Genomic DNA, 21,701 nt, shown 5'->3' with positions numbered 1-21,701 from the left:
ATTAAACTGCATATTTAAACTAATTTTCGTTCGCTAAGGAACGTGATGATAGTCGTTCGTTTCACTTTTTCCTCGTTTACGAAATATATTGACTTGAATATCGACGCTACTTATGCCACTTCTTGTGCGCACTCGGATTCTCATGGCTCCGCGATACCCTACCAGAGATCTCACATTAATGTTCTAGTCAATTTGTTTTCTCTTAACGCACATTAATAAAGTAGTAGTGCAATCCATGGCATCTTTCACTCATTCATACACAGTCCAAATGCATAGGTATGGTCCACACCTGTGGAGTAACTACTAGTGCGTCTGGCCGCGAAACCATGTGGCCCGGGTTCGATTCTCGGTCGGGGCATGTTACCTGGTAGAGGTTTTTCCGGGGTTTTCCCTCAACCCAATATGAGCAATGATCTCATTTTAATTATTTGGATGCAATTTAAATTAAGTAACATATTAAATGATTTATCCTTCTATCAAACACGAATGTTCCCTGGATCAAATGTCCTATTTTAATTATGTAATTACTTTATATTTATTTCTAACGGGTGCAACGGAGCGCACGGGTACGGCTAGTTACATATAAATCCTTAGATATTATACGATAAGTCACTGACTGAAAAATAAACAGACTTATCTGAAAAACCCCCAAAATGAATTTCAAAATCAATTTTTAATGCCAATTTTTAACTCTCTTTGCAATTTTGATATTGTATATTTATTACATATTTTGAGGTTTTTAGTTCCATATTTATGTACATATTTTTAGGATCAATATTAGCCTGTATATAAATCCGGACTCCACTTATAACAAGAAATATAGCGTGCACACATTCCTCAGTCTATGTCTGGAGTCTCCGTTGTCACTTACCTGTGCGATCTAGGTCTCTCTGAGGGAACTGGACTCTCGAAGAGAGCATTCAAGTGTAATGGAATCTCCGAGACAAACGAAGATCAACTCGGAGAAGAACAGGAGTCAACAATACGTATTATGTTCCAGATGTCGTTAAAGACAACATTGGTCACACGGATATTGCAGTCGAATTTTTAACATGGCTGGAATTATTTATGAATCTGGATCATCCTGATGAAGACTCGGGACGCTGTTTGTCTTGAAGATGGTGTGGTCAGTGTGTATAATTACATGTAACAATGACAAAATATTATGGTGGGTTTACACGTGCATGGGCCACTTAACACGCCAGTCTTTTTGCGTTAGTAAAGGTTTACACGGGTTTCTTTATTTTGCCTCGCCAGTGCCATTTTCAAATGAGGCTGGTACCGGAATGTTGCAGGAGGACATAACATGTCAAGTGAAGTTTAACTTGTTCATAGCGCTTGCCTAATAGTCGTAACTTTGTTGGATGAGGAGATGATTTCTAACTTGGAATAAAGAAAAGACATAAAAGAAGATTGCATATTATGGGTGAAAAAATGGTTGTTCAGAGGGAGAATTTAAATACATCTGCGAGAATTCTGAAAGAAATTTTCAACAGATACCTACTAATGTTACAGATGACAACAGACAATTCTGATTATCTACTACAACATGTAATAATAATAATGATAATAATAATAATAATAATAATAATAATAATAATAATAATAGTCCGTGGCGACACAGCCCATGAAGGGCCCAAACCATCAATCGGCTGCTGACCTCACGTTCACATGCCGATGTAGAGGTGGACGATCATCCAATCAGAATGGATGTATCATGTGGTTAGCACGACAGTCCCCAGCCGTTAGGCCTATAGCTGGCTTTCGCAACCGTATTTCGCTACCTATCGTAACTCCCAAATTGCATCACGATGCTGGGTGGGCACCGGTTCCATAGACTGGCCGAAATTTCATGAGAAAATTTCTTCCTCCGTGAGGACCCGAACCAGCGCTCATTCCGTAACGCGAGTCCTAAGCAGGATGCCTTAGACCACTACAACATCTAGTAGTATCATTATATTCAAAAGTTTGCTACCGACATAAGAGATGCTTTACTTCCAAAATTGAAATCGGAAATTACGTTGGTATATTTAGCACCTGGAAATTATTTTGCTCCATTATAAATTTTCGTTTTTACGCTGTATGTATAGGCCTACATATATGGTGGCGTGGAAGGGCCTTAACACCACCAGAATAAATAAATTTATTATTATTATTATTATTATTATTATTATTATCATTAATATTTGTATTCTGTTCCAAAGTATAAGTTACAATATAAACTTCTAGCCAGAAGTTCAGATATTATCTTCACTGCGCTAAGTAGAACAAGCGGACAGCTTAAAATACTTGGGGTGTACTATAAGCAGTAACATGACTGCTGCCAAGAAGCCAAAAGGCAATGGAAGCTTTTGACAGAAAATTGAGTATCTTCTGCTGACCTCAGGAAAAAGAACTAGAGAAGACACTAGTGAAGTGCCTTGTGTGGAGTGTGGCATTATATGGGACCGAAACATCGACATTAGACGACATGAAGAGAAGTAACTGTAATTGAATATGGAGAAGAATGGAGCGTGTGACGAAAGATTAATCCTGAAACTGATTAGGAAGAGGAAAAGAATTTGGCTTTATCACTGGCTAAGAAGAAAATGCGTACTGAAGGATGCACTGGAAGAAATGGTGAACGGGAGAAGAGTTCGGGGCAGAAGAAGAAATCACGTGATAGACATCATTAACATGTATGGATCATATGCAGAGGTTAAGAGGTAGGCTGAAAATAATGAAGACTGGAGATTGATGGGTTTGCAGTGAAAGACTTACCCTTAGATAGAAAACTATGGATAAATTAATGAGTATATTATTTGCATAGATAAACAGCACGCACACACGTCAAAATCTCATATTCCAGTAGATGGCACTTAGCCCCTTTTGAATTTCCAGTCTTAAATTGTATATAAATTAAGATTGTAATGTTTTTATACAAATTTCTCAAAAATTTCTGAAGACTGTCTTTCTCTTATTTGCACCTCTTGATACAAAATCCTATCAGCAACTGGAAACCATGTTACTTTAAGTTTGTTATATCATCTGAACCACCGTCAGTTTTCATGCTTCTTGTTACTTTCCTTATATCCGGAGTGTACGCCTCTCGTATGAATTTTGGGCAAAAAACGTATTACGGCGAACGCCAGTAGGGGAAGTTATCCCCACCCGTGCCGCTCGGCACCTCGCTCGCATGCTCTCTCTCTCTACTATCTGTCCCGCTTCGATGGATCACTGCCTACCACATTGTAATGCGCATTAGATAATACGCATTAGACAACTGTCCACAACCACAATGCCATACGCATTAGACAATACGCATTAGACAACTGTCCACAACATGTACTGACACAACACAACACAATGTAATGTGGTTTTCATTAAACAACACTCACCTGTTAACTTAGTCTTTTTTTCCCACAGGTTGGACACTCGTAATGACTAGTAAGTAGTCCATGCTCCTCACAGTACCTTACCGTATCCGCCTTCAAATTCTCCCTGGACATTTTCAGGAAGAAGTACACGTCTTCGGTACGGATCATCACTACACGTGGTTACGTCTGTACACGAAGTTGGACACGGACACAATGAAGCCACCCCCGTAGTCAACCCCTACCAAGCGACATTCACAAGCCCACCAGTTTCTACCCACGCTACTCGGTCATTGTCCCCTTCTACAATACGTTATGGCAGTTCCCTTAAACATAAATAGATTCATTTTCCCTTCTACCCCCAACTCGCCTCGGTAGCCGAGAGGTCTAAAGCGTGAACAAAAAGCGTGCGTTTAGGTTTAGTTACGAACTTTCTCGGATCGAATCTCCCCTCCTGCGAAGTCGTAAGAAAAAAAAGAGAGAGAGAGACATGAAGCAAGGAACAGAGAAGGAGAGGCTGGAGAGAGAGAGAGAGACTGACAGGATGAAGTTCCTCTTTTGCTTCGTAGATGTCGTTACTCTTTTTGTTCCACTTTCCTACACTAAATGTCACCCCACCCTAAACCCCTATTTCCCGCTAGGGTGTGTGGTGAGCTTGTAGGGGAAAAGTGGAAAGGGGACGTGGGCGGAGCTTTGCGTTCGTCATATTACGTTTTTCCCGAATTTTGTTTTTGCTTTCACCTCGGCAATTCCGAATCCATCAATTTTCAATGCCCTTGCCATGTTTTCATAAGCCTCTATTCTGGCATCTCTATCTTTTTTTTTTTTTTTTTTATAAAGATTAGAGTTCAGATTCCACAAACATAGGTGTTTTTCATATACGTAAAGAAACTCTGTGACTATCTCAAAATTACGCTTACTCATTCATATAAATCAGATTTATAAAACTTGATGCAAAGACATCAGCGGACTTTGTACTGTACAATACTGGCGTTCCGATGACAAACTTCATGTTTACACGTGCAACAGAAATGTCCCCTTGCGCATGCGTCGCCACTGGCGCATTGAAAAGTTAGAATGCCACTAACTTTTCGAAACCTTGCATGCAATGTTTAAACTTGCACGCCAGTAAAGGTTTACACGTGAAAGTTGATTTTACTTGCGCGCCAATAGCTATTGGCGCCAATGAATTCATGCACGTGTAAACCCACCATTATATTCATATAGAGCAGTGGTGGGCAGATCTTGAGATACTACCCGCCACAAAGAGGATAGTTTGTGTGGTAGGGGAATCTACTTCACCCCTTTCATATGCAGTGGCGAACTGTAAGGGAAACATAATATAAGGTATGAGCACACATTATCTCTTCCGTGTGTTAAGAATGCTCTCATCAATGTTGTACAATTAAATTAATTATTTCATTTTATATGGTTTTTCCGGTAAGCAAGTTGTGATACTATATTAAATTAACATGGGCCGTCTGTGCTTATCTAATTTTATATAAATTGATTATAACATGAACGTTTTCGGCACTAATGTGCCATTTTCAAATGTATGAAAGTTTGCCTAATTACATTTTCAAATAGATGCACATGAACTGTGTAAGTGAGACATATAATGTGTACCCTTGATGATTTGAACATAACATGACATGTAAAATACTTTTATATAGATAATTAAAACACTCAATTATTACTAACAATTAAAACCTATCAACTGATTTGTTCTTCTGCTATGTTGTCCATCTTTTGTAGAACAATGTGGTTAGCTTGACGTTAATATTTTGTCAAATGCAGTTATCCAGTCATTAAAATTGTTAAATTACACTGTGATATAAAATGTTAAAATGTTAAAATACTTAATGTTGACCTGTCTTATTCATTGTTATTGCACCAAGGTTCCTTGTTTGATCACTTTCACATGATGAAGCACTTTACCTAGATGGAACATGGTAAACAATATAAGTTACAGTGATACCTGGTTATTGTTTTTCTTCGGTTTGCCGTTGTTGAAACATTACAAATTCATAGTTGTCACCATCCGATTATCAGCCTAGCCTTGTTTACTGCGAACATAAAAGTATTAACGTCAAGCTAACCACATTGTTCTACAAAAGATGGAAACATAGCAGAAGAACAAATCAGTTGATAGGTTTTAATTGTTAGTAATAATTGAGTGTTTTAATTATCTATATAAAAGTGTTTTACGTGTCATGTTATGTTCAAATCATCAAGGGTACACATTATATGTCTCACTTACACAGTTCATGTGCATCTATTTGAAAATGTAATTAGGCAAACTTTCATACATTTGAAAATGGCACATTAGTGCCGAAAACGTTCATGTTATAATCAATTTATATAAAATTAGATAAGCACAGACGACCCATGTTAATTTAATATAGTAATTAAATTAATTGTACACATTTTACTACAAGAAGTTGATATAAAAATAAAGATAATTACCTTAAGATCCATGCTGACTTAGCAATGTCCGAACTTTCATCTGAAGCTGGTGAATACACTATGAATTGGGAAAAATTATATTTCAATTGCTCATCCACCAGAGATGAATTATCTTCTATTTTCTCCCTATAGTTAGTACGACGAGACAAACTAATGCTTTCATATTGTTCCTTTTGTTCAGAGGCATAACACTCGCCACACGTATTAAACACGTATTAACAAATTCCCCGTCACCAAAAGGTTTCAATGATTTTGCGACTTCCTATGCAACTATGTAACTGGCAAGAATTTTCTTTTGTGTTTGAGTCAAGGCATTCGCTTCCTCTCTGTTCTGGTTACTTAATATTTCGTTTTTTAATTTTTCAAGCCACTCCGTATTTTCCGGTCCTAAAAATTGAAATGAAGAGAAATACTGGAGGAAAGAAAACAGAAAAGATGGAGTGAAATTTTGTTAAAAAATTTGTGAAAACAGAAAAATGATCTAGCTAATATTATTATTTTAGCTTATTGTGTTGGTATTAAACTTAAAACTACGATTATTTACCTGTAATTAAGCTATGATTCTTACGACAGGCATATAATGTCTGTGTATATTGCTTCTGTGGTTCCTATAACGATTTGGTTGCATAGTAAGCATATCACGTTTTCTCCATGAGGACAACAGAAGAATTTTTCTTCCCATACTACTTGGAATGGGCGTTTATGAGTATTCAACAACGCAAAAAAACAATCCGTCACATCGACTAAGGATCCCTCACAGAGGGGGTGGAAGTTGGTGGAGGAACGTGATGTCAGAACCCTCCCCGTTACCGGATGTAATCATGATTACCAGTTTGCCCGCGTCTGTTATAGGAGATGGAAAGAACTTATTACATTAACTCACAGAGATAATAGATGAAGTCAATGCCAACAATTTTTATTTCAAATAAGTTTTTTGATACGTAAAATAGTTTTTGTAACATGTTATAAAGGGTATCAGTGCTCTTTGAGGTCATTGCTACTCAGTGGGATACGTTTAACTTAAATCATTCACTCCACAAGACTTGCGAGAAGATAATGTAAACAAAAACGTCTCATCATATACGTGTCGATAAAAATTGCTGTAGATCAAACCTAAAGTAATTATCCAATTAATTAATTACGCAAATTGTTTTGTTCCTGACATTCTTTATTACGCTACAATATTTGTCACTCAAAATTTACTACCATGGAACTTAACATTCATTGTACCTGTTGATTTCTTTGCATTTTACGTGAATACAAAATAGTAAAGAAGGTACATTTTTTACATTATTACGAGTACATATTCTGTAACTAAATCTCCATTTAAGTTATCTTTTATGTAACTGAAAATAAATTAATTGAGAAAAGTAATTAAGATTACATTAACGTTAACTAATGTGTAAAGTGTTACATATGAGCGTAACTTGATCCAAACATATCTGATGAGACGTTTTTATTTACATTCTCCTCTCGCATGTCTTACACTCCCCCCACTTCGAAGCAATGACCTCGAGGAGCACTGCTATCTTTGCAGCGTTGCATGACGTTACATTTAGTATTCTCGAAACTATTGGATGAATGAAAAACTTATTTGACAGAACTTGTTTGCATTGACTTGATCTATTACCTCTGTGAATTAATATAATAGGTTTCCTTCTATCCTGTATAGATTGTTCACTTTCCCAAGGATTGAAACTGAATGTCTTTATTGACCCGTCTGTACAAAAAGTAAATGCACTACATATAGCTTCTTTTTAGTTCGTGAGTTATAATATATAAGCGCATTTATTAATCTCGTGTAGAGGAAATAATAGTAACAGCTTGATTTTAAACGTCCAAATTTATTTTATGTCTAATTGCTTGTGATACTGTAGGACAAGAGAAATAATTTTATTATCTTACATTTTTCAGAAAATTTAATATGAAAACATTTTTTATACTAATCATTAATGCATTCTTGTAATCGTTATAATCATTTATGTTTGTAATTCTGAAACTCTTCATTACGATCTGTCTCACACATCAGTCTATTTGTTAATTATAGAGAGGGTCCATTATTATTTCACATAGTAATTCATCAGAGTTCCTTTTCACAAAAGAATGGCTGTTTTTCATTGCATGGTATATCTGCTAGAAGATTGTCTCTCCTAATCACAAGTCCACAGTTCTGGTTGACTCCGTGAGGATCTCCAGGGTACCATTTAACATATCCAGCCCCAACCAGTGTTTGATCTGTAATAAATAATCAATAGCAGTACTATTGTAATTTTTTCATACTACGGTGGAAACGTGCGAGATATTATAAATTTCATGCAAATATATACACATTTTCAGTATTCCGAATACCAAAAAGCGGTTTATACCATTCCATTCCTCTGCTTTTCTTTTGCCCAATTCCGTAGATAGTTTCTCCTAAGTTATTGGACAAATTTAGTTCATATTTTGCCCAGAATTATGTACATGACACGCAATCATGCATACTGAAAGCGGCACAAAATGGCGACAATTAAATATATATTATAATCTCGTAATAAATTACAGAAATACTACAAAACATCATTTCAATTTTCATGCCATTATCAGATTATTCTATTAAGGCGATATGATACTAGGTTTCAATAAATGCTACAATTTTCTTTGTGTTTCTTTAAATTTTACAAAAGCTAGATAGCTATTTTTAAAAGACATGTGCTCAATTTTTCTCAAATATTCATGTTGAAAATGAGCGGAGAGGATTTTTTTTAAGAAATAATATTTTATATTTCATCAAACATTTACGAGCATTGTGGCCTCCTATGAAGATAATGAATTTCCTAAAAGTTTTCATGAAAAATAACAGCTTTCTTAAAATAATAATCTTATTTGTAAATAAATTCAAAATTTAATGCAAGACTTGTGAATATATGCGTAAGATTTCATTATTCTACGTGCAGTCACCCAACAATTAATAGTAGCTTAAAATCTAAAGAGGCTGATTTCAAATAAAATTACTTTAAAGTGTTTAATATTTCCTGAATATCTTTAATAACGTATCTTTATGAGGAGGGGTTATCACCATCACATCATCTAGTTCAACCGCCAACTTCGAGGACAAGATTTCTTTAGTAGCCTAAGACATAGACCTACATGTGCTGCATTTGGATTATTCTTTAAGCCCTGCTATCAGGGAAAATTCGAATTATTGTTATTAACCAAATATGGTAGTACTTAGGGTTGAGATGCAAATTAGATTTACTTCAAATGTTATTTTAAGTAATTGTGCTTCATTTAATTTAGGATGCTCATTATTATTATTATTATTATTATTATTATTATTATTATTATTATTACTAATCATTATCAGTATTTATTATTAGTATTATTGTTAATCGTATTTCTATTAATTGTGTCTATTATTAATAGTCATCATTGAGTGTAATTAGTTACCACTGCCATCGGATATTTACCCATTTGCAGTGTGAATAAATAAACACACATACACCTGATCCAAATTTCGCTGAGTGTCTAATCCATAAGCAGCAAAATAACTTCTGATTTTCTGTAACCGATAAACACTACTTCCATGACATTATAAACGAAAATGAATATAAAAATGATGCAGAAAAAAATCTTTGTCTGATCAAAACAATATCAGGACGAAAATATACAATCAAATCTTAGAGTTTTCTGAACCATTAAGTTTACAATCAGGTCGGATGGTATATTCACAGATAGAAGACGTAAATCCAGTCTCAGGGATATCAGGCAGTACTGTAATGCAAACATTGAACTACTCCAAACCACTGTTTAGCCATGGGCCACATAAGATCAATGGGCAGTTAATACAAGAGGTACAGGTGGAGTACGGGAGCTTAAATATTTGGTAAAGTAGAGTCACCAAGTACTGGTCAGAAAATGTAAAAATTGAATTCGAGGAGAATTTATGTTATTTGGTTATTTAACGCCGCTGTATCAACTGCGGGATTATTTAGCGTCGATAGAATTGGTAATAGCGTGTTGATATTTAGCCAGATGAGGCCGAGGACTCGTCGTAGGCTACCTCGAAATAAACCCAACCAAGTAATCAGCCCAAGCGAGAATTGTATCCGCGCTCGAGAGAACCGGCAGGCCAGAATGCGACCGGCGCGGCGGTCGGGACTAGGAACTAGTTCCTTATTAGCTCGCAGCGGGAAGCCCTACTGACATATATATACTGGATAGATATGGTCCCACGACACTTCATTCCCTGAAGAAAATGGCAGATCTAGCTATCGAAAGCTTGGAAAAAATCTGTAGTGCTCGGGAAAAGTGGCAAAAGTCAAAAATGTTAATTTTACTGGAGAAGGAAAAAAAACTGTCCTCACACTGGTTTATGTGGATTTGATTTTCTTCTGTATGAATTATTGTAATGGGAGAAATACTTATGTCACTTTTCCCAAGCGAGCAGATGTTCCGTAAGTTGTCAATAAATTAATGAAAAATTTTTGTGGAAACTGACTTATGCCACTTTTCCAAGCACTGCAGAAATATCCAACTCATCTGGATGAGAACCCGAGAGCAGTTATTCTATTTTATAACACCTTACAAACTTGTAAGTCCTGTGTACCAATCACAGGGACATTCATCAATAAACAGAACGATACTTTACGTTCACTATTCAAAACATGTAAGTTTAAAAACTAAAAAACAAGATGGTATTCCATATTTGTAATAATTAGGCTTCGTATTCCAGCTACCTAAAGACTGAAGTTAAAGACACATTGAGTATATAGTACGCCGAACACAGGTAATGCAATGGATAAGTTTCTAAACAAACAGGTCGTCGCTGCGTGTTCGTGGAGTACAGTCAACTGCCGTCATTCAGACACTATACAAGTAAACACATGCTTGAGCCGTGATGTTCATTTTCGTTGTGATCTTTGCAGTGAATAATAACGTGCATTCGTAAGTTACGGAACTTGAACATATGCGGATGTCACTTGAAATGATTTTATATTGCAAGAAATTCTTTCAATAGCACATGACGTTACTGGTGCATGATGTAGTGTAAAATATTACTACTGTCTGATATTTTTTCGTGTTTCATTAGGATATTGCATGTCGCTCATGACTGAAACCCACTAATTTTCTATGTACGTATTTCTCTAGAAATTCCCTAAAATGTAATTTTAGTGAATTTATTAATGGGGATGTTCGCACTGAACATCATGGTAGGCTACACAGATCCATGCTAAACGTTGAGTTAATATTTTCATAATCTTCAGATTTTGATGGTACTGTTTTTTTAGATTACATTCAACACACTTTCTGTACCTTTTAGTATTGCAGCGTCTTTCAGTACACTGTTTTTTCATATTTACTTTTATTTCATACAATTTATATGTAATGTTGTCTATATTGACATTGAAAATATTAGTTCAAAAATTTCAATAATACCTGCAATATTGCACTTTTGTGCGTCTTACCTAAGGACTTTTTACCTCTGCAATGAACCTTCAATCAGCCACAAAGATGTAGTTGTTTAAAAATACGACTAGTAAGAGCAGTGATCGATAAGACTACTAACTATGACTGCGTCCCGATTTTGACTTTCTAGAGAAAGAGGACAGAGGATGCGTAACTATTTTGTATACGAACGTACCTGTTCCAGTGCTGTGACGTTATATATACTTCGAATCAGACAACTTCATTCCAGTTTATAGGTAGCTGAAATACGGAGCGTAGTAATAATTCTTCTACAACATATGAGACCAGATTCAGATGGGCAGTAGATGTAACAAATATGGATGAATCTATTGAAGTATTATTTTTTGAGAAAAAAGAACTGACAGTTTTTGGACGACCGATATTGAAATGTATTGAAATATTCGAAAAAAATATAAGGCCACTATCTTCGAAACTGGCAAAAGACAGAGATCGATGGCAACAATAATTCGAGGAGGTCATAGTCCACATCGGACTGTAGTGCGATAGATGGATGGACGGACGGATGGGTGATGGCTGGATGGATGGATAGATGGATGAATGAATGAATGATGAGATTATTATCAATCTGTTCTTATTGAATGAATAAGTAAAAAAGGACAAAACTTTACTTACTGAAGATTGTGAGATATTCCCCTTCTTTGTATAGATCATGGAAACCAGCGTGAGCCCAGTCATTTGGTGCGCCATTAAGAATCTTAGGATTCATATCCCAAAATGGTGTTAAAGCTTTGGCCTCAGCTTCAGAGTTGATGATAACGAGATGTGCTCCTTCTTGCTCACAAGCCCTGAGGGCTTCGTGCCAGGTCTTCACATCCGTGTGCAGCTTGTAGTATCCCAGTCCAGGAACCAAGTCGTAACCTGCTGCAGGTGGTTTAGATATAGACGACGGTGCTGAAAAATATCGTTTTACTATATACAGAGTGAATCGTAAATAATGTCATTAATTTCAAAGGCTTATTCTTTAAGATATTGCAAACAAAACAGTTTAATATAGTTGTGCTCGTTTTTGCTTCTTTTCCGAGATACAAATTGCTTTGTATTAACATTTCTTAGAGATTTTTGGGGAATGCAATTGATTTAATTCCCAATATACTCCGTAAATTTAAGAGAGTAGTCTATTATGATAATAAATTATTGAAAGAATTTTATTTTTGTCCTTCAGTTGTGCTGAAATTTCATGCGAATAATATTGTAACATTTTAAAATTCCTTTTCAGGAAGAAAAGTTACATTTGCTTGGATCCGTATGTTGCAAGGAGAAACCTCAGAGTTTCAGATCACTGCAATCTTTCATAGTTCGATTTTAAAAATGAGTAGTACGTTGACTTCTCTAATCGATCCGTTATGTATATCCATGCTTTTTGAATAAAGAGGAGTAGTACTTTGTCTTTTCTAACCAAGTCGTTATGTCTATCCATTCTTTTTGAATAAAGAGAGTAGTAAGTTGGCTTCTCTAATCGAGCCGTTATGTCTATCCGTGGTTTTTGAATAAAGAGAGTAGTACGTTGGCTTTTCTAACCAAGTCGTTATTTCTATCCATGCTTTTTGAATAAAGACAGTAGTACGTTGGCTTCTCTAATCGAGCCGTTATGTCTATCCATGGTTTTTGAATAAAGAGAGAAGTACGTCGGCTTCTCTAATCGAGCCGTTATGTCTATCCATGCTTTTTAAATAAAGAGAGTAGTACGTTGGCTTCTGTAATCGAGCCGTTATGTCTATCCATGGCTTTGAATAAAGAGAGTAGTATCTTGGCTTTTCTAACCAAGTCGTTATGTCTATCCATGCTTTTTAAATAAAGAGAGCAGTACGTTGGCTTCTCTAATCGAGCCGTTATGTCTATCCGTGGTTTTTGAATAAAGAGAGTAGTACGTTGGCTTTTCTAACCAAGTCGTTATTTCTATCCATGCTTTTTGAATAAAGACAGTAGTACGTTGGCTTCTCTAATCGAGCCGTTATGTCTATCCATGCTTTTTAAATAAAGAGAGAAGTACGTCGGCTTCTCTAATCGAGCCGTTATGTCTATCCATGCTTTTTAAATAAAGAGAGTAGTACGTTGGCTTCTGTAATCGAGCCGTTATGTCTATCCATGGCTTTGAATAAAGAGAGTAGTATCTTGGCTTTTCTAACCAAGTCGTTATGTCTATCCATGCTTTTTAAATAAAGAGAGCAGTACGTTGGCTTCTCTAATCGAGCCGTTATGTCTATCCGTGGTTTTTGAATAAAGAGAGTAGCACGTTGGCTTTTCTAACAAGTCATTATGTCTATCCATGCATTTTAAATAAAGAGAGCAGTACGTTGGCTTCTCTAATCGAGCCGTTACGTATATCCATGGTTTTTCAATAAAGAGATTAGTACGTTTGCTTTTCTCACCAAGTCGTTATGTCTATCCATGCTCTTTGAATGAAGAGAGCAGTACGTTGGCTTTTCTAATCGAGTCGTTATGTCTATCCATGTTTCGTTATGTCTATCCATTCTTCTTGAATAAAGAGAGTAGTACGTTGGCTTCTCTAATCGAGCCGTTATGTCTATCCATGGTTTTTTAATAAAGAGAGTAGTACGTTTGCTTTTCTCACCAAGTCATTATGTCTATCCATGCTCTTTGAATGAAGATAGCAGTACGTTGGCTTTTCTAATCGAGTCGTTATGTCTATCCATTTTTTTTAATAAAGAGAGTAGTACGTTGGCTTCTCTAATCGAGCCGTTATGTCTATCCATGCTTTTTGAATAACGAGGAGCAGTACGTTGGCTTTTCTAACCAAGTCGTTATGTTTATCCATTCTTCTTGAATAAAGAGAGTAGTAAGTTGGCTTCTCTAATCGAGCCGTTATGTCTATCCATGGTTTTTGAATAAAGAGAGTAGTACGTTTGCTCATCTCACCAGGTCGTTATGTCTATCCGTGCTTTTTGAATAAAGAGAGCAGTACGTTGGCTTCTCTAATCGAGCCGTTATGTCTATCCATGGATTTTGAATGAAAACATTATTACGTTGGCTTCTCTAGTCGATCCGTTATGTCTATCCATGCTCTTTGAATGAAGAGAGGAGTACGTTGGCTTGTCTAATCGAGTCGTTATATCTATCCATGTTTTTTTTAATAAAGAGAGTAGTACGTTGGCTTCTATAACCGAGCCGTTATGTCTATCCTTGCTTTTTGAATAAATAGAGTAGTAAGTTGACTTTTCTAATCGAGTCGTTATGTCTATCCATGTTTTTTAATAAAGAGAGTAGTACGTTGGCTTCTCTAACAGAGCGGTTATGTATATCCATGCTTTTTGAATAAATAGAGTAGTAAGTTGACTTTTCTAATCGAGCCGTTATGTCTATCCATGCTTTTTGAATAGAGAGAGTAATACATTGGCTTCTCTAATCGAGCCGTTATGTCTAGCCATGCTTTTTGATATATGTATGCTCTATACAATAATATTATTCTACTTTTTCCACATTTGTTTATCAAAGATTCCCATCTAAGTTAATTTGCCATATCATTTCCACGTATTTAACAAATTTAGCTGCTCTATATTGGTTTCTTTCTAAGAGATTTATTTGATATATTCTGTAGGAATCCGAATATGTTGTTCCGTATTCTATTAAAGGTCGCACTAACATTACGTATGTAATTTCCGTCGAATTGGGGATATGCTTTTTCAAAATACTCTTAATAAAGTGAAGTGCCCTCCATACGTTTCCCGTAACATTATCAATCTGATCTTCTCAAGAAAATTTGGAGTTTAAATATATTCCTAAGTATTTAAAACATAGTTCTTGCTGAATTACAATACTATTCAATTCCTATTTTAGAAGAATTTCCGCAGGAGTTTGGAGTTTTACAACTTCTTACCAAATTAAATTAGTAATCTACAATTACCTGTTATGGCATTATTAGCAGAAGAGGAAATGATACTGAAGGATATGCTCCTGGAGCTAAACGACAGCTGTGAGCAGTATGGGATGAAGGTAAATTGAAATAAGACGAAGACCATGATCATAGGAAGAAAAATACAGAAGATGAACTTGCAAATTCTAAATGAGGCAATAGAGCAAGTGGACAGCTTCAAATACTTGGGATGTACTATAAGCATAACATGAGCTGCTGCCAGGAAGCCAAAAGGAGGACAGCAATGGCCAAGGACGCTTTTAATAGAAAAAGGAGCATTTTCTGCGGACCTCTGGGAAAAGAACTAAGGAAGCGATAGTGAAGTGCTTTGTATGGAGTGTGGCATTGTATTATGAAGCAGAAAAATGGACATTACTACGAAGTGAAGAGAAGCGAATAGAAGCATTTGAAATGTGGATATGGAGAAGAGTGGGACATGTGAAGTGGACAGACAGAATAAGAAATGAAGCTGTGTTGGAAAGAGTGGGTGAAGAAAGAATGATGCTGAAACTGATCAGGAAGAGGAAAAGAAATTGGTTGGGTCACTGGAAAAGAAGGAACTGCCTGCTGAACGATGCACTGGAAGGAATGGTGAACGGTAGAAGAGTTCGGAGTAGAAGAAGATATCAGATCATAGAAGACATTAAGATATAGGGATCATGTGAGGAAACGAAGAGGAGGGCAGAAAGTGGGAAGGATTAGAGAAGGCTGGGTTTTCAGTGAAAGGCCTGCCCTTGGGCAGAACACTAAATGAACGAATGAATTACCTGCTATTGTAGCTGCTATTGTAATGAGATCTGAGTTGTCGCACTTCGATGTAACGTGGTCCACATCCACTTCCCAGGGTCCAACCTCTTTGCCTTCTGCATTATGTTCTAATTTAACCTATATACAAATTAGCTCTATTTTAGTAAGTTAATTTATTAGCATTCGAAAAATTGGTGTAACCTATTACAGGTATGTGAAAAAATTAACATTTGCCGAATATTGCCACATTTAATTCCTATGACGTAGTTATTAAATTAAGAACTACACATACTTGAATTTTTTTAAGTTCTTGCAGCAATTCAATTAAATGTATTACCACAGTCTAGTATATATAGAGTCGCGAAGCTTGCGTTGTGAGTGTGCTAGAAACACTAGACTGTGCCAGTACTATTTCGCATTGTCTGTAATGAGGCGATATTAGCGATCCTAGTGGTTAGCAACTATCTATGGATGAATATTTGCTACGTATTGAGCTTCGTGACTGTATATACTAGACTGTGGTCTTACTAAGATGTTACATAACAAGTTAGTTGTGAAGTTTTAATTGTCTTTAAATATTTCTTGTTGTAGACTAATAAATGAGGGTTTTCAGTAGGGCACGATGGATTTGTCTTCAGCGTTAATGTAAACGATTTAGGTTCCTGAAAACAATGGTGAAGGTCTCTAGTTTCGGAATTGTTTATTTGTGAAAATACAGCAATTTTAACAATCTGGATTGCATGTCGTTCTTGCGCGCAGCTTGCTCATAACCTGCACTAGAGGTGACGAAACTATTTTCTTCCATCCCTGTTAGAAATCTGGAAGGGGAATATGTTCACATTTGCATGTAAGACGAAATGGGTAATATTCAGTGTAAACCCATCTGTATATGATCTGATTCAGGTTCTGGCTGATACGTATATCTATTATCAGGCAGTACATCTCACATGACGATATGTGTCAGAGAAAGAAAGCATCACTTATGAGCCAATTAAGCCAGGAGATAATGAGATAGGGTGGCTAGTTCCTTTCCCCCTCCTTTGCGTATATCGCCCACTAGCTAGATATTACACTAGTCACACTTCAAATGCATACAAAGAATTTGCACCCGTAGAACAACACTGCCACAACTAAAAAAAAGTCACTTTTGAGATAATCGCATTTCAAAGTTTTGATTCGTAATATTAATAATCCTTTTCAACACCGATTTATCTCGCGTAGCCTCTGATTGAAGCAAGTTAGAGATATGACGATTTTAGTTTGTGGTAGAGGACTATTCTACGAACCAGAAAATGGGCGTAGGGGAGAGTTGGGTAGTATCGGTCATCGGGTAATATCGGACAGTGGGTTTTTTCATCTAACACAAGATGATAGTACCTGAATGACATGGTTATGTGATGTCGCATACAGAAACGTAACCATGTCATTCAGGCACTATCATCTGGTGGTAGATGAAAGAAACGCACTGTCCGATATTACCCGATGTCCGATACTACCCAACTCCCCCCTAACTCAAAACAGCCAATTTTTAAGTTGTGGCAGTGTTGTTCTAGGGCTGCGAATTGTTCTTCCTCTGACACATATTGTCAAGTGAGATGTACTTCCTGTAAATGCAGGGTGTTTCAAAAATACGGGGCATAATTTCAGGTATATATTTCCCACATGTAGACAATCAAAATAGTTCATTACAACATGTGTCCGGAAACGTTTCATTTCCGAGTTATTGCCTTCACAACGGTGAATTTCACCGGAACGTTTTTCTTTCCGCAGGTCGTTGTCATTACAGAAGATGTTCAAAATGTCCACCTCCTGCTTGAATACAGACCTCACATCGATGTCTCATTGACCTGCGAACACGATCCCAAACTCCAGGAGTATTGCGTATGTCCTCAGAACATGCTTCAATTCGATTCCGAAGGGATTCCAAATCAGGCACCGGAGACGAATAAACCAATGATTTTAAATCGCCCCACAAGTAGAAATCGAGAGGGTTCAGATTAGGTGAGCGTGGAGGCCAAGCAATTGGGCCACCTCTACCTACCCATCGATCAGGAAACCTTCGATCCAAGTACCGGCGGGCCGTACGACTGGAGTGTGCAGGAGCGCCATCATGCAAGAAGTGAATGTGTTGACGATTGATCAGTGGAGTGTCTTCTAAAACATGAGGTATGGTGTTTTCCAGGAAGTTTGTGTACGCCTGCCCCGTAAGTCTGTTTGATTTGAATACATGTCGCACAGTCTAACGCCTACACAACACTGAATGTAACCTTCGCCTCGGAATGAACTGTCAGAGTGCCCTCTTAATGTCTCCTTTGACGGCAACGACCTGCGGAAAGAAAAACGTTCCGGTGAATTTCAATGTTGTGAAGGCCATAACTCGGAAATAAAGCATTTCCGGACACATGTTGTAATGAACTATTTTGATTGTCTACATGTGGAAAATACCTGAAATTATGCCCCGTATTTTTAATCACCCTGTATATGTACATATCGGCTAGAACCTCAATCAGAGGATGGAAGAAGATGAATGGTATGAAATCTAAATTATTTTTCTACAGTGGAGAGAAAGAAAATGGACCGAAATTGACCGTGGCAATGAAAATTCCAACCGGATTTTGCCTAAGCAAGTGTGGAAAATCACGGAAAAACCAAAGTCAGGTTGGTCAGTCCAGAATCGAACCACGGACCTCCAGAATGCGGGGCTTATACGGAACGCATGAGCCACCTCACTCGGTACTTCTTTCTTAGCAATCGTATTAATATTAGTGTATAGTTAGTTTCAAGTTACCTCTGCGATCCAATGACCTGTGGAGTTGCGACGACTTGTTATTGAGAACTTGAAGGCACTGGAGCGCGGGGATGTGCAGTGATTCGCCGCGGGGCCTCCAGCACTCCAGAGCAGCATGCAGATCAGCAGCTCGCACCTGAACATCCTGCTTGACAGCAGACCGCCAACAGGTCTGGCGAGCAGCTCTGCAACCGCCCGGTTTATATAGAAAGGCGCCACGATCATCAGCATTGTAAATCTGTTTCTCAAAATAGACAATAACGAAAAGAAACTTGCTTGTGCCAGATGTAAACTATCGCATGTAGACTGAGGATTGCACCAATGCAAGTTGAATCAAAATATGGTTGTAGCCAGGAATTTAATAGAAATTGAAGACAGATCAAAATCATTGGTTTGTTTCCCAGTCTCTTCTAAAACTTGTGTTTTACGTAATTGAAAGGAAATAATTTAAATTAGGCACAACTGAGAACCAGGAGTAAATAAGAATTGAATGTAAGATCATTTTCGAATGGTTAGGAATAGTTTGACAAAGGAGAAGACACCAACATGCTCTGTCTTGTTATAACTAGGGCCGTGACATCGGTATATTTGTATTAGTCTCAAGTGAACGTAAGACGCCGGAGAGAATGTAGTCGGCGTTTGAAGTACAGGCAGCGGAAGCGAATTTGACACACGCCTAAACGAGCACGTTCCGTGTTTTGTATACAATTATTGCGTATTATAAAATCAAGACAATACAATCATTGTATAATAAGGATTAATAATAGAAAGGTCTAAAATGCTGGTGAGGTTGAGAATAATAATTGTTGGAAATCATACTTAAATTGTCACAAAGTGGTAAAGTATAAGTCTGAAAAGATGTTTTTCTTTATGTTTAGAGTTTTCCATTATAGTTTTAGAATGCTGAAAACGTATATGGCATACAATTTTTCTTTCCCTACATTTAACTGTTACATTAATTTATTTATCACATCTATTCCGTATCTTACTTTTCTTGCATGTTGTTCGCTTAGTTTCGGTTGCTGCTGCAAAAACAATAACATTCATTTTCAAAGTTTCAAATGAAAATTACCGCCAGGTGTCGGACAGTATAACCTTGTATGCGTACAACATCGGCTGAAACCAAGGGCGCATATGTAAAATATTTCACATCATCATCTATATGCTCTAATTTGGCTGTGGTTAAAGATGTTGAAATCAGTACAGCATAAACATAGTATATTAGTCTGTTATCGAAGAGATTAGGCCTACTAATTACAAGGTTATTTCAGAGTGAAGTACGAAAGAAAAGCAACTGGTCCACGTGGATGTACAGTATCTGTGCATAAATGCTCTAAACCGCAATGCCTTCGGCACTGACAGCTAATGGATGAATGGATGGATGCATGCATGCAGGGACGGAAAGAAAAGGAAAAAAAGAATAACTAAATTTTAAGCGCACTCACTGTCATGGTGGTTTGTGATAGTGGATAATAATTTATGTTATCTCTAAGGCGCTAGGAGTCCATCGCTGTTAAGTAACAATAAAAAGAGCGGGTTCGAGTTCAAATCCTGGTTGAGGTTTTACCGAGGTTTTCCCTCAATCAATATAAGCAGAATTTCTGTTAACTTTTGACGTTACACCTTGGATTCATTCCACTATCATAATTACACTTCTCCTTTTTCAACATCGTCTCCGTTTCTTTCCTAGAATTCGAACTCGCTCCAATGTACAGTCGGCTGCGGGCCACCACCGAAATTGAACCCCGTGGATATGTGGTCATTCGTTGTTGATGGTAGCGCTATGCATCGTGGGATCTCCACTGAGCTATGTGAAAAGGTAAAAGGATGATATAGACTGTAGGGGAGTTCGGAGCGGCTCGCAGGGAGATCTGTAGCGCTGTAGGCCTTAGAGAATGCACACCATTCCATCTCGGATAGAGGAATGGGCCCATCCGAGCGGCCTTCTTGCGAGGACAGTCCCAGTCCGTGCCCTTCCTCTGAAGGGGGACTAATGGATAGATAGAAGCCGGTACGGCATTTGACTTACTCCACAGAAGGAACCTAAAACAATTTTGAAACGAGTCAATTTATCTGGGAATGCAATCACTAGGGACAGTATTTTGTCTCAGGACGTACGGAGATAAGGTTAGCTGTTCATATACTATATCGACGTGACGTCATATTTGACGCGTGCCGCAGCATCTTGTTTGTGCTGAAGTTGACGTCCTTTTCATGGTTAAAAACTAGACTTTATTGACAGTTTGCTATGAATTATAGTGATAAAGACTGATACTACAATTATGTTTCCTACAATTTAAATTACTTGTTTATTTATTTAAATAATTTATTTTTACTGGTAGAGTTAAAGTGTCTTTTCGCTAATTCTCTTTCGATTGCATATCCGAGAATAATCGATGCTTGCGGTTTTATAGAGGTACAAAGCTGACTTGTCATTGGCTGAGGTTTTATAACGGTACAAAGCTGACTTGTCATTGGCTGAACACCTCTACTTTAATGAGTAGGTGTACTCTAATGGCAGTGTTTTAAATTAAAAAAAATGTTATTTTGAAACATATACGAAAATAACTTAGCTTGTTCTTTCGTGGACCATTAATTTGTGAAAGTTACTTAGACTTTTACGGCGTATTTAAGAAACATTGCTATAAAGTACCAGAAGAAAGAGGATATAAAACATGCATTCATATCAAATTGGCGTAGACCCTATATGTATTTCGATATATTTTGATATGTGTCTATGTTCATTTGGTAGTTGAGGCGATTATATTGGAGCAATCACTCTGAAATTCACGTAAGATTCTCTCCATATCGTTAAATAAATAATTCACTAGTTATTCGAAAAATCATTTGTTACACTTTGGTGTACTGAGACGGCAAGAACGTTATGAGAGAGCTGGAAATTTGCTTGGCAGAATGTAGTTTCGAAAGATTGAAGGAATGTCAGTCGCTTGAATCTGACTTGTTCTGTAGTCCACACTCCTCATAATTGTCATGCATGGCACATATC

At 37.1% G+C, this 21,701-nt stretch overlaps 1 protein-coding gene across 1 annotated transcript; it reads right to left on the bottom strand.

The window, feature by feature from the left end:
* Positions 1–7,643: 7,643 nt before the first annotated feature.
* Positions 7,644–18,925, bottom strand: LOC138708522 (hemolymph lipopolysaccharide-binding protein-like). The gene is made up of 4 exons (XM_069838638.1): positions 18,695–18,925; positions 15,927–16,044; positions 11,901–12,179; positions 7,644–8,054 (listed from the first exon to the last, which is right to left on the bottom strand). Exons 1-4 carry the CDS (start codon positions 18,923–18,925, stop codon positions 7,900–7,902), a joined length of 783 nt encoding a protein of 260 aa, XP_069694739.1. The 3' UTR covers positions 7,644–7,899.
* Between the last annotated feature and the right edge of the window lie 2,776 nt (positions 18,926–21,701).

The sequence above is a fragment of the Periplaneta americana genome, chromosome 11, assembly GCF_040183065.1.
Source record: "Periplaneta americana isolate PAMFEO1 chromosome 11, P.americana_PAMFEO1_priV1, whole genome shotgun sequence".
Classification (NCBI taxonomy): Eukaryota; Metazoa; Arthropoda; class Insecta; order Blattodea; family Blattidae; genus Periplaneta; species Periplaneta americana.
This window is presented reverse-complemented; position numbering and strand designations above follow the sequence as displayed.

Excerpts from the sequence above, each read along its gene's own strand:
- LOC138708522 (XM_069838638.1), bottom strand. The coding sequence starts at position 18,925 with ATGCTGATGATCGTGGCGCCTTTCTATATAAACCGGGCGGTTGCAGAG. Across the intron at positions 16,045-18,694 it reads CAGGTCATTGGATCGCAGAG|GTTAAATTAGAACATAATGC; the intron begins GTAACTTGAAAC and ends ATTTGTATATAG. Across the intron at positions 12,180-15,926 it reads AATAGCAGCTACAATAGCAG|CACCGTCGTCTATATCTAAA; the intron begins GTAATTCATTCG and ends GATATTTTTCAG.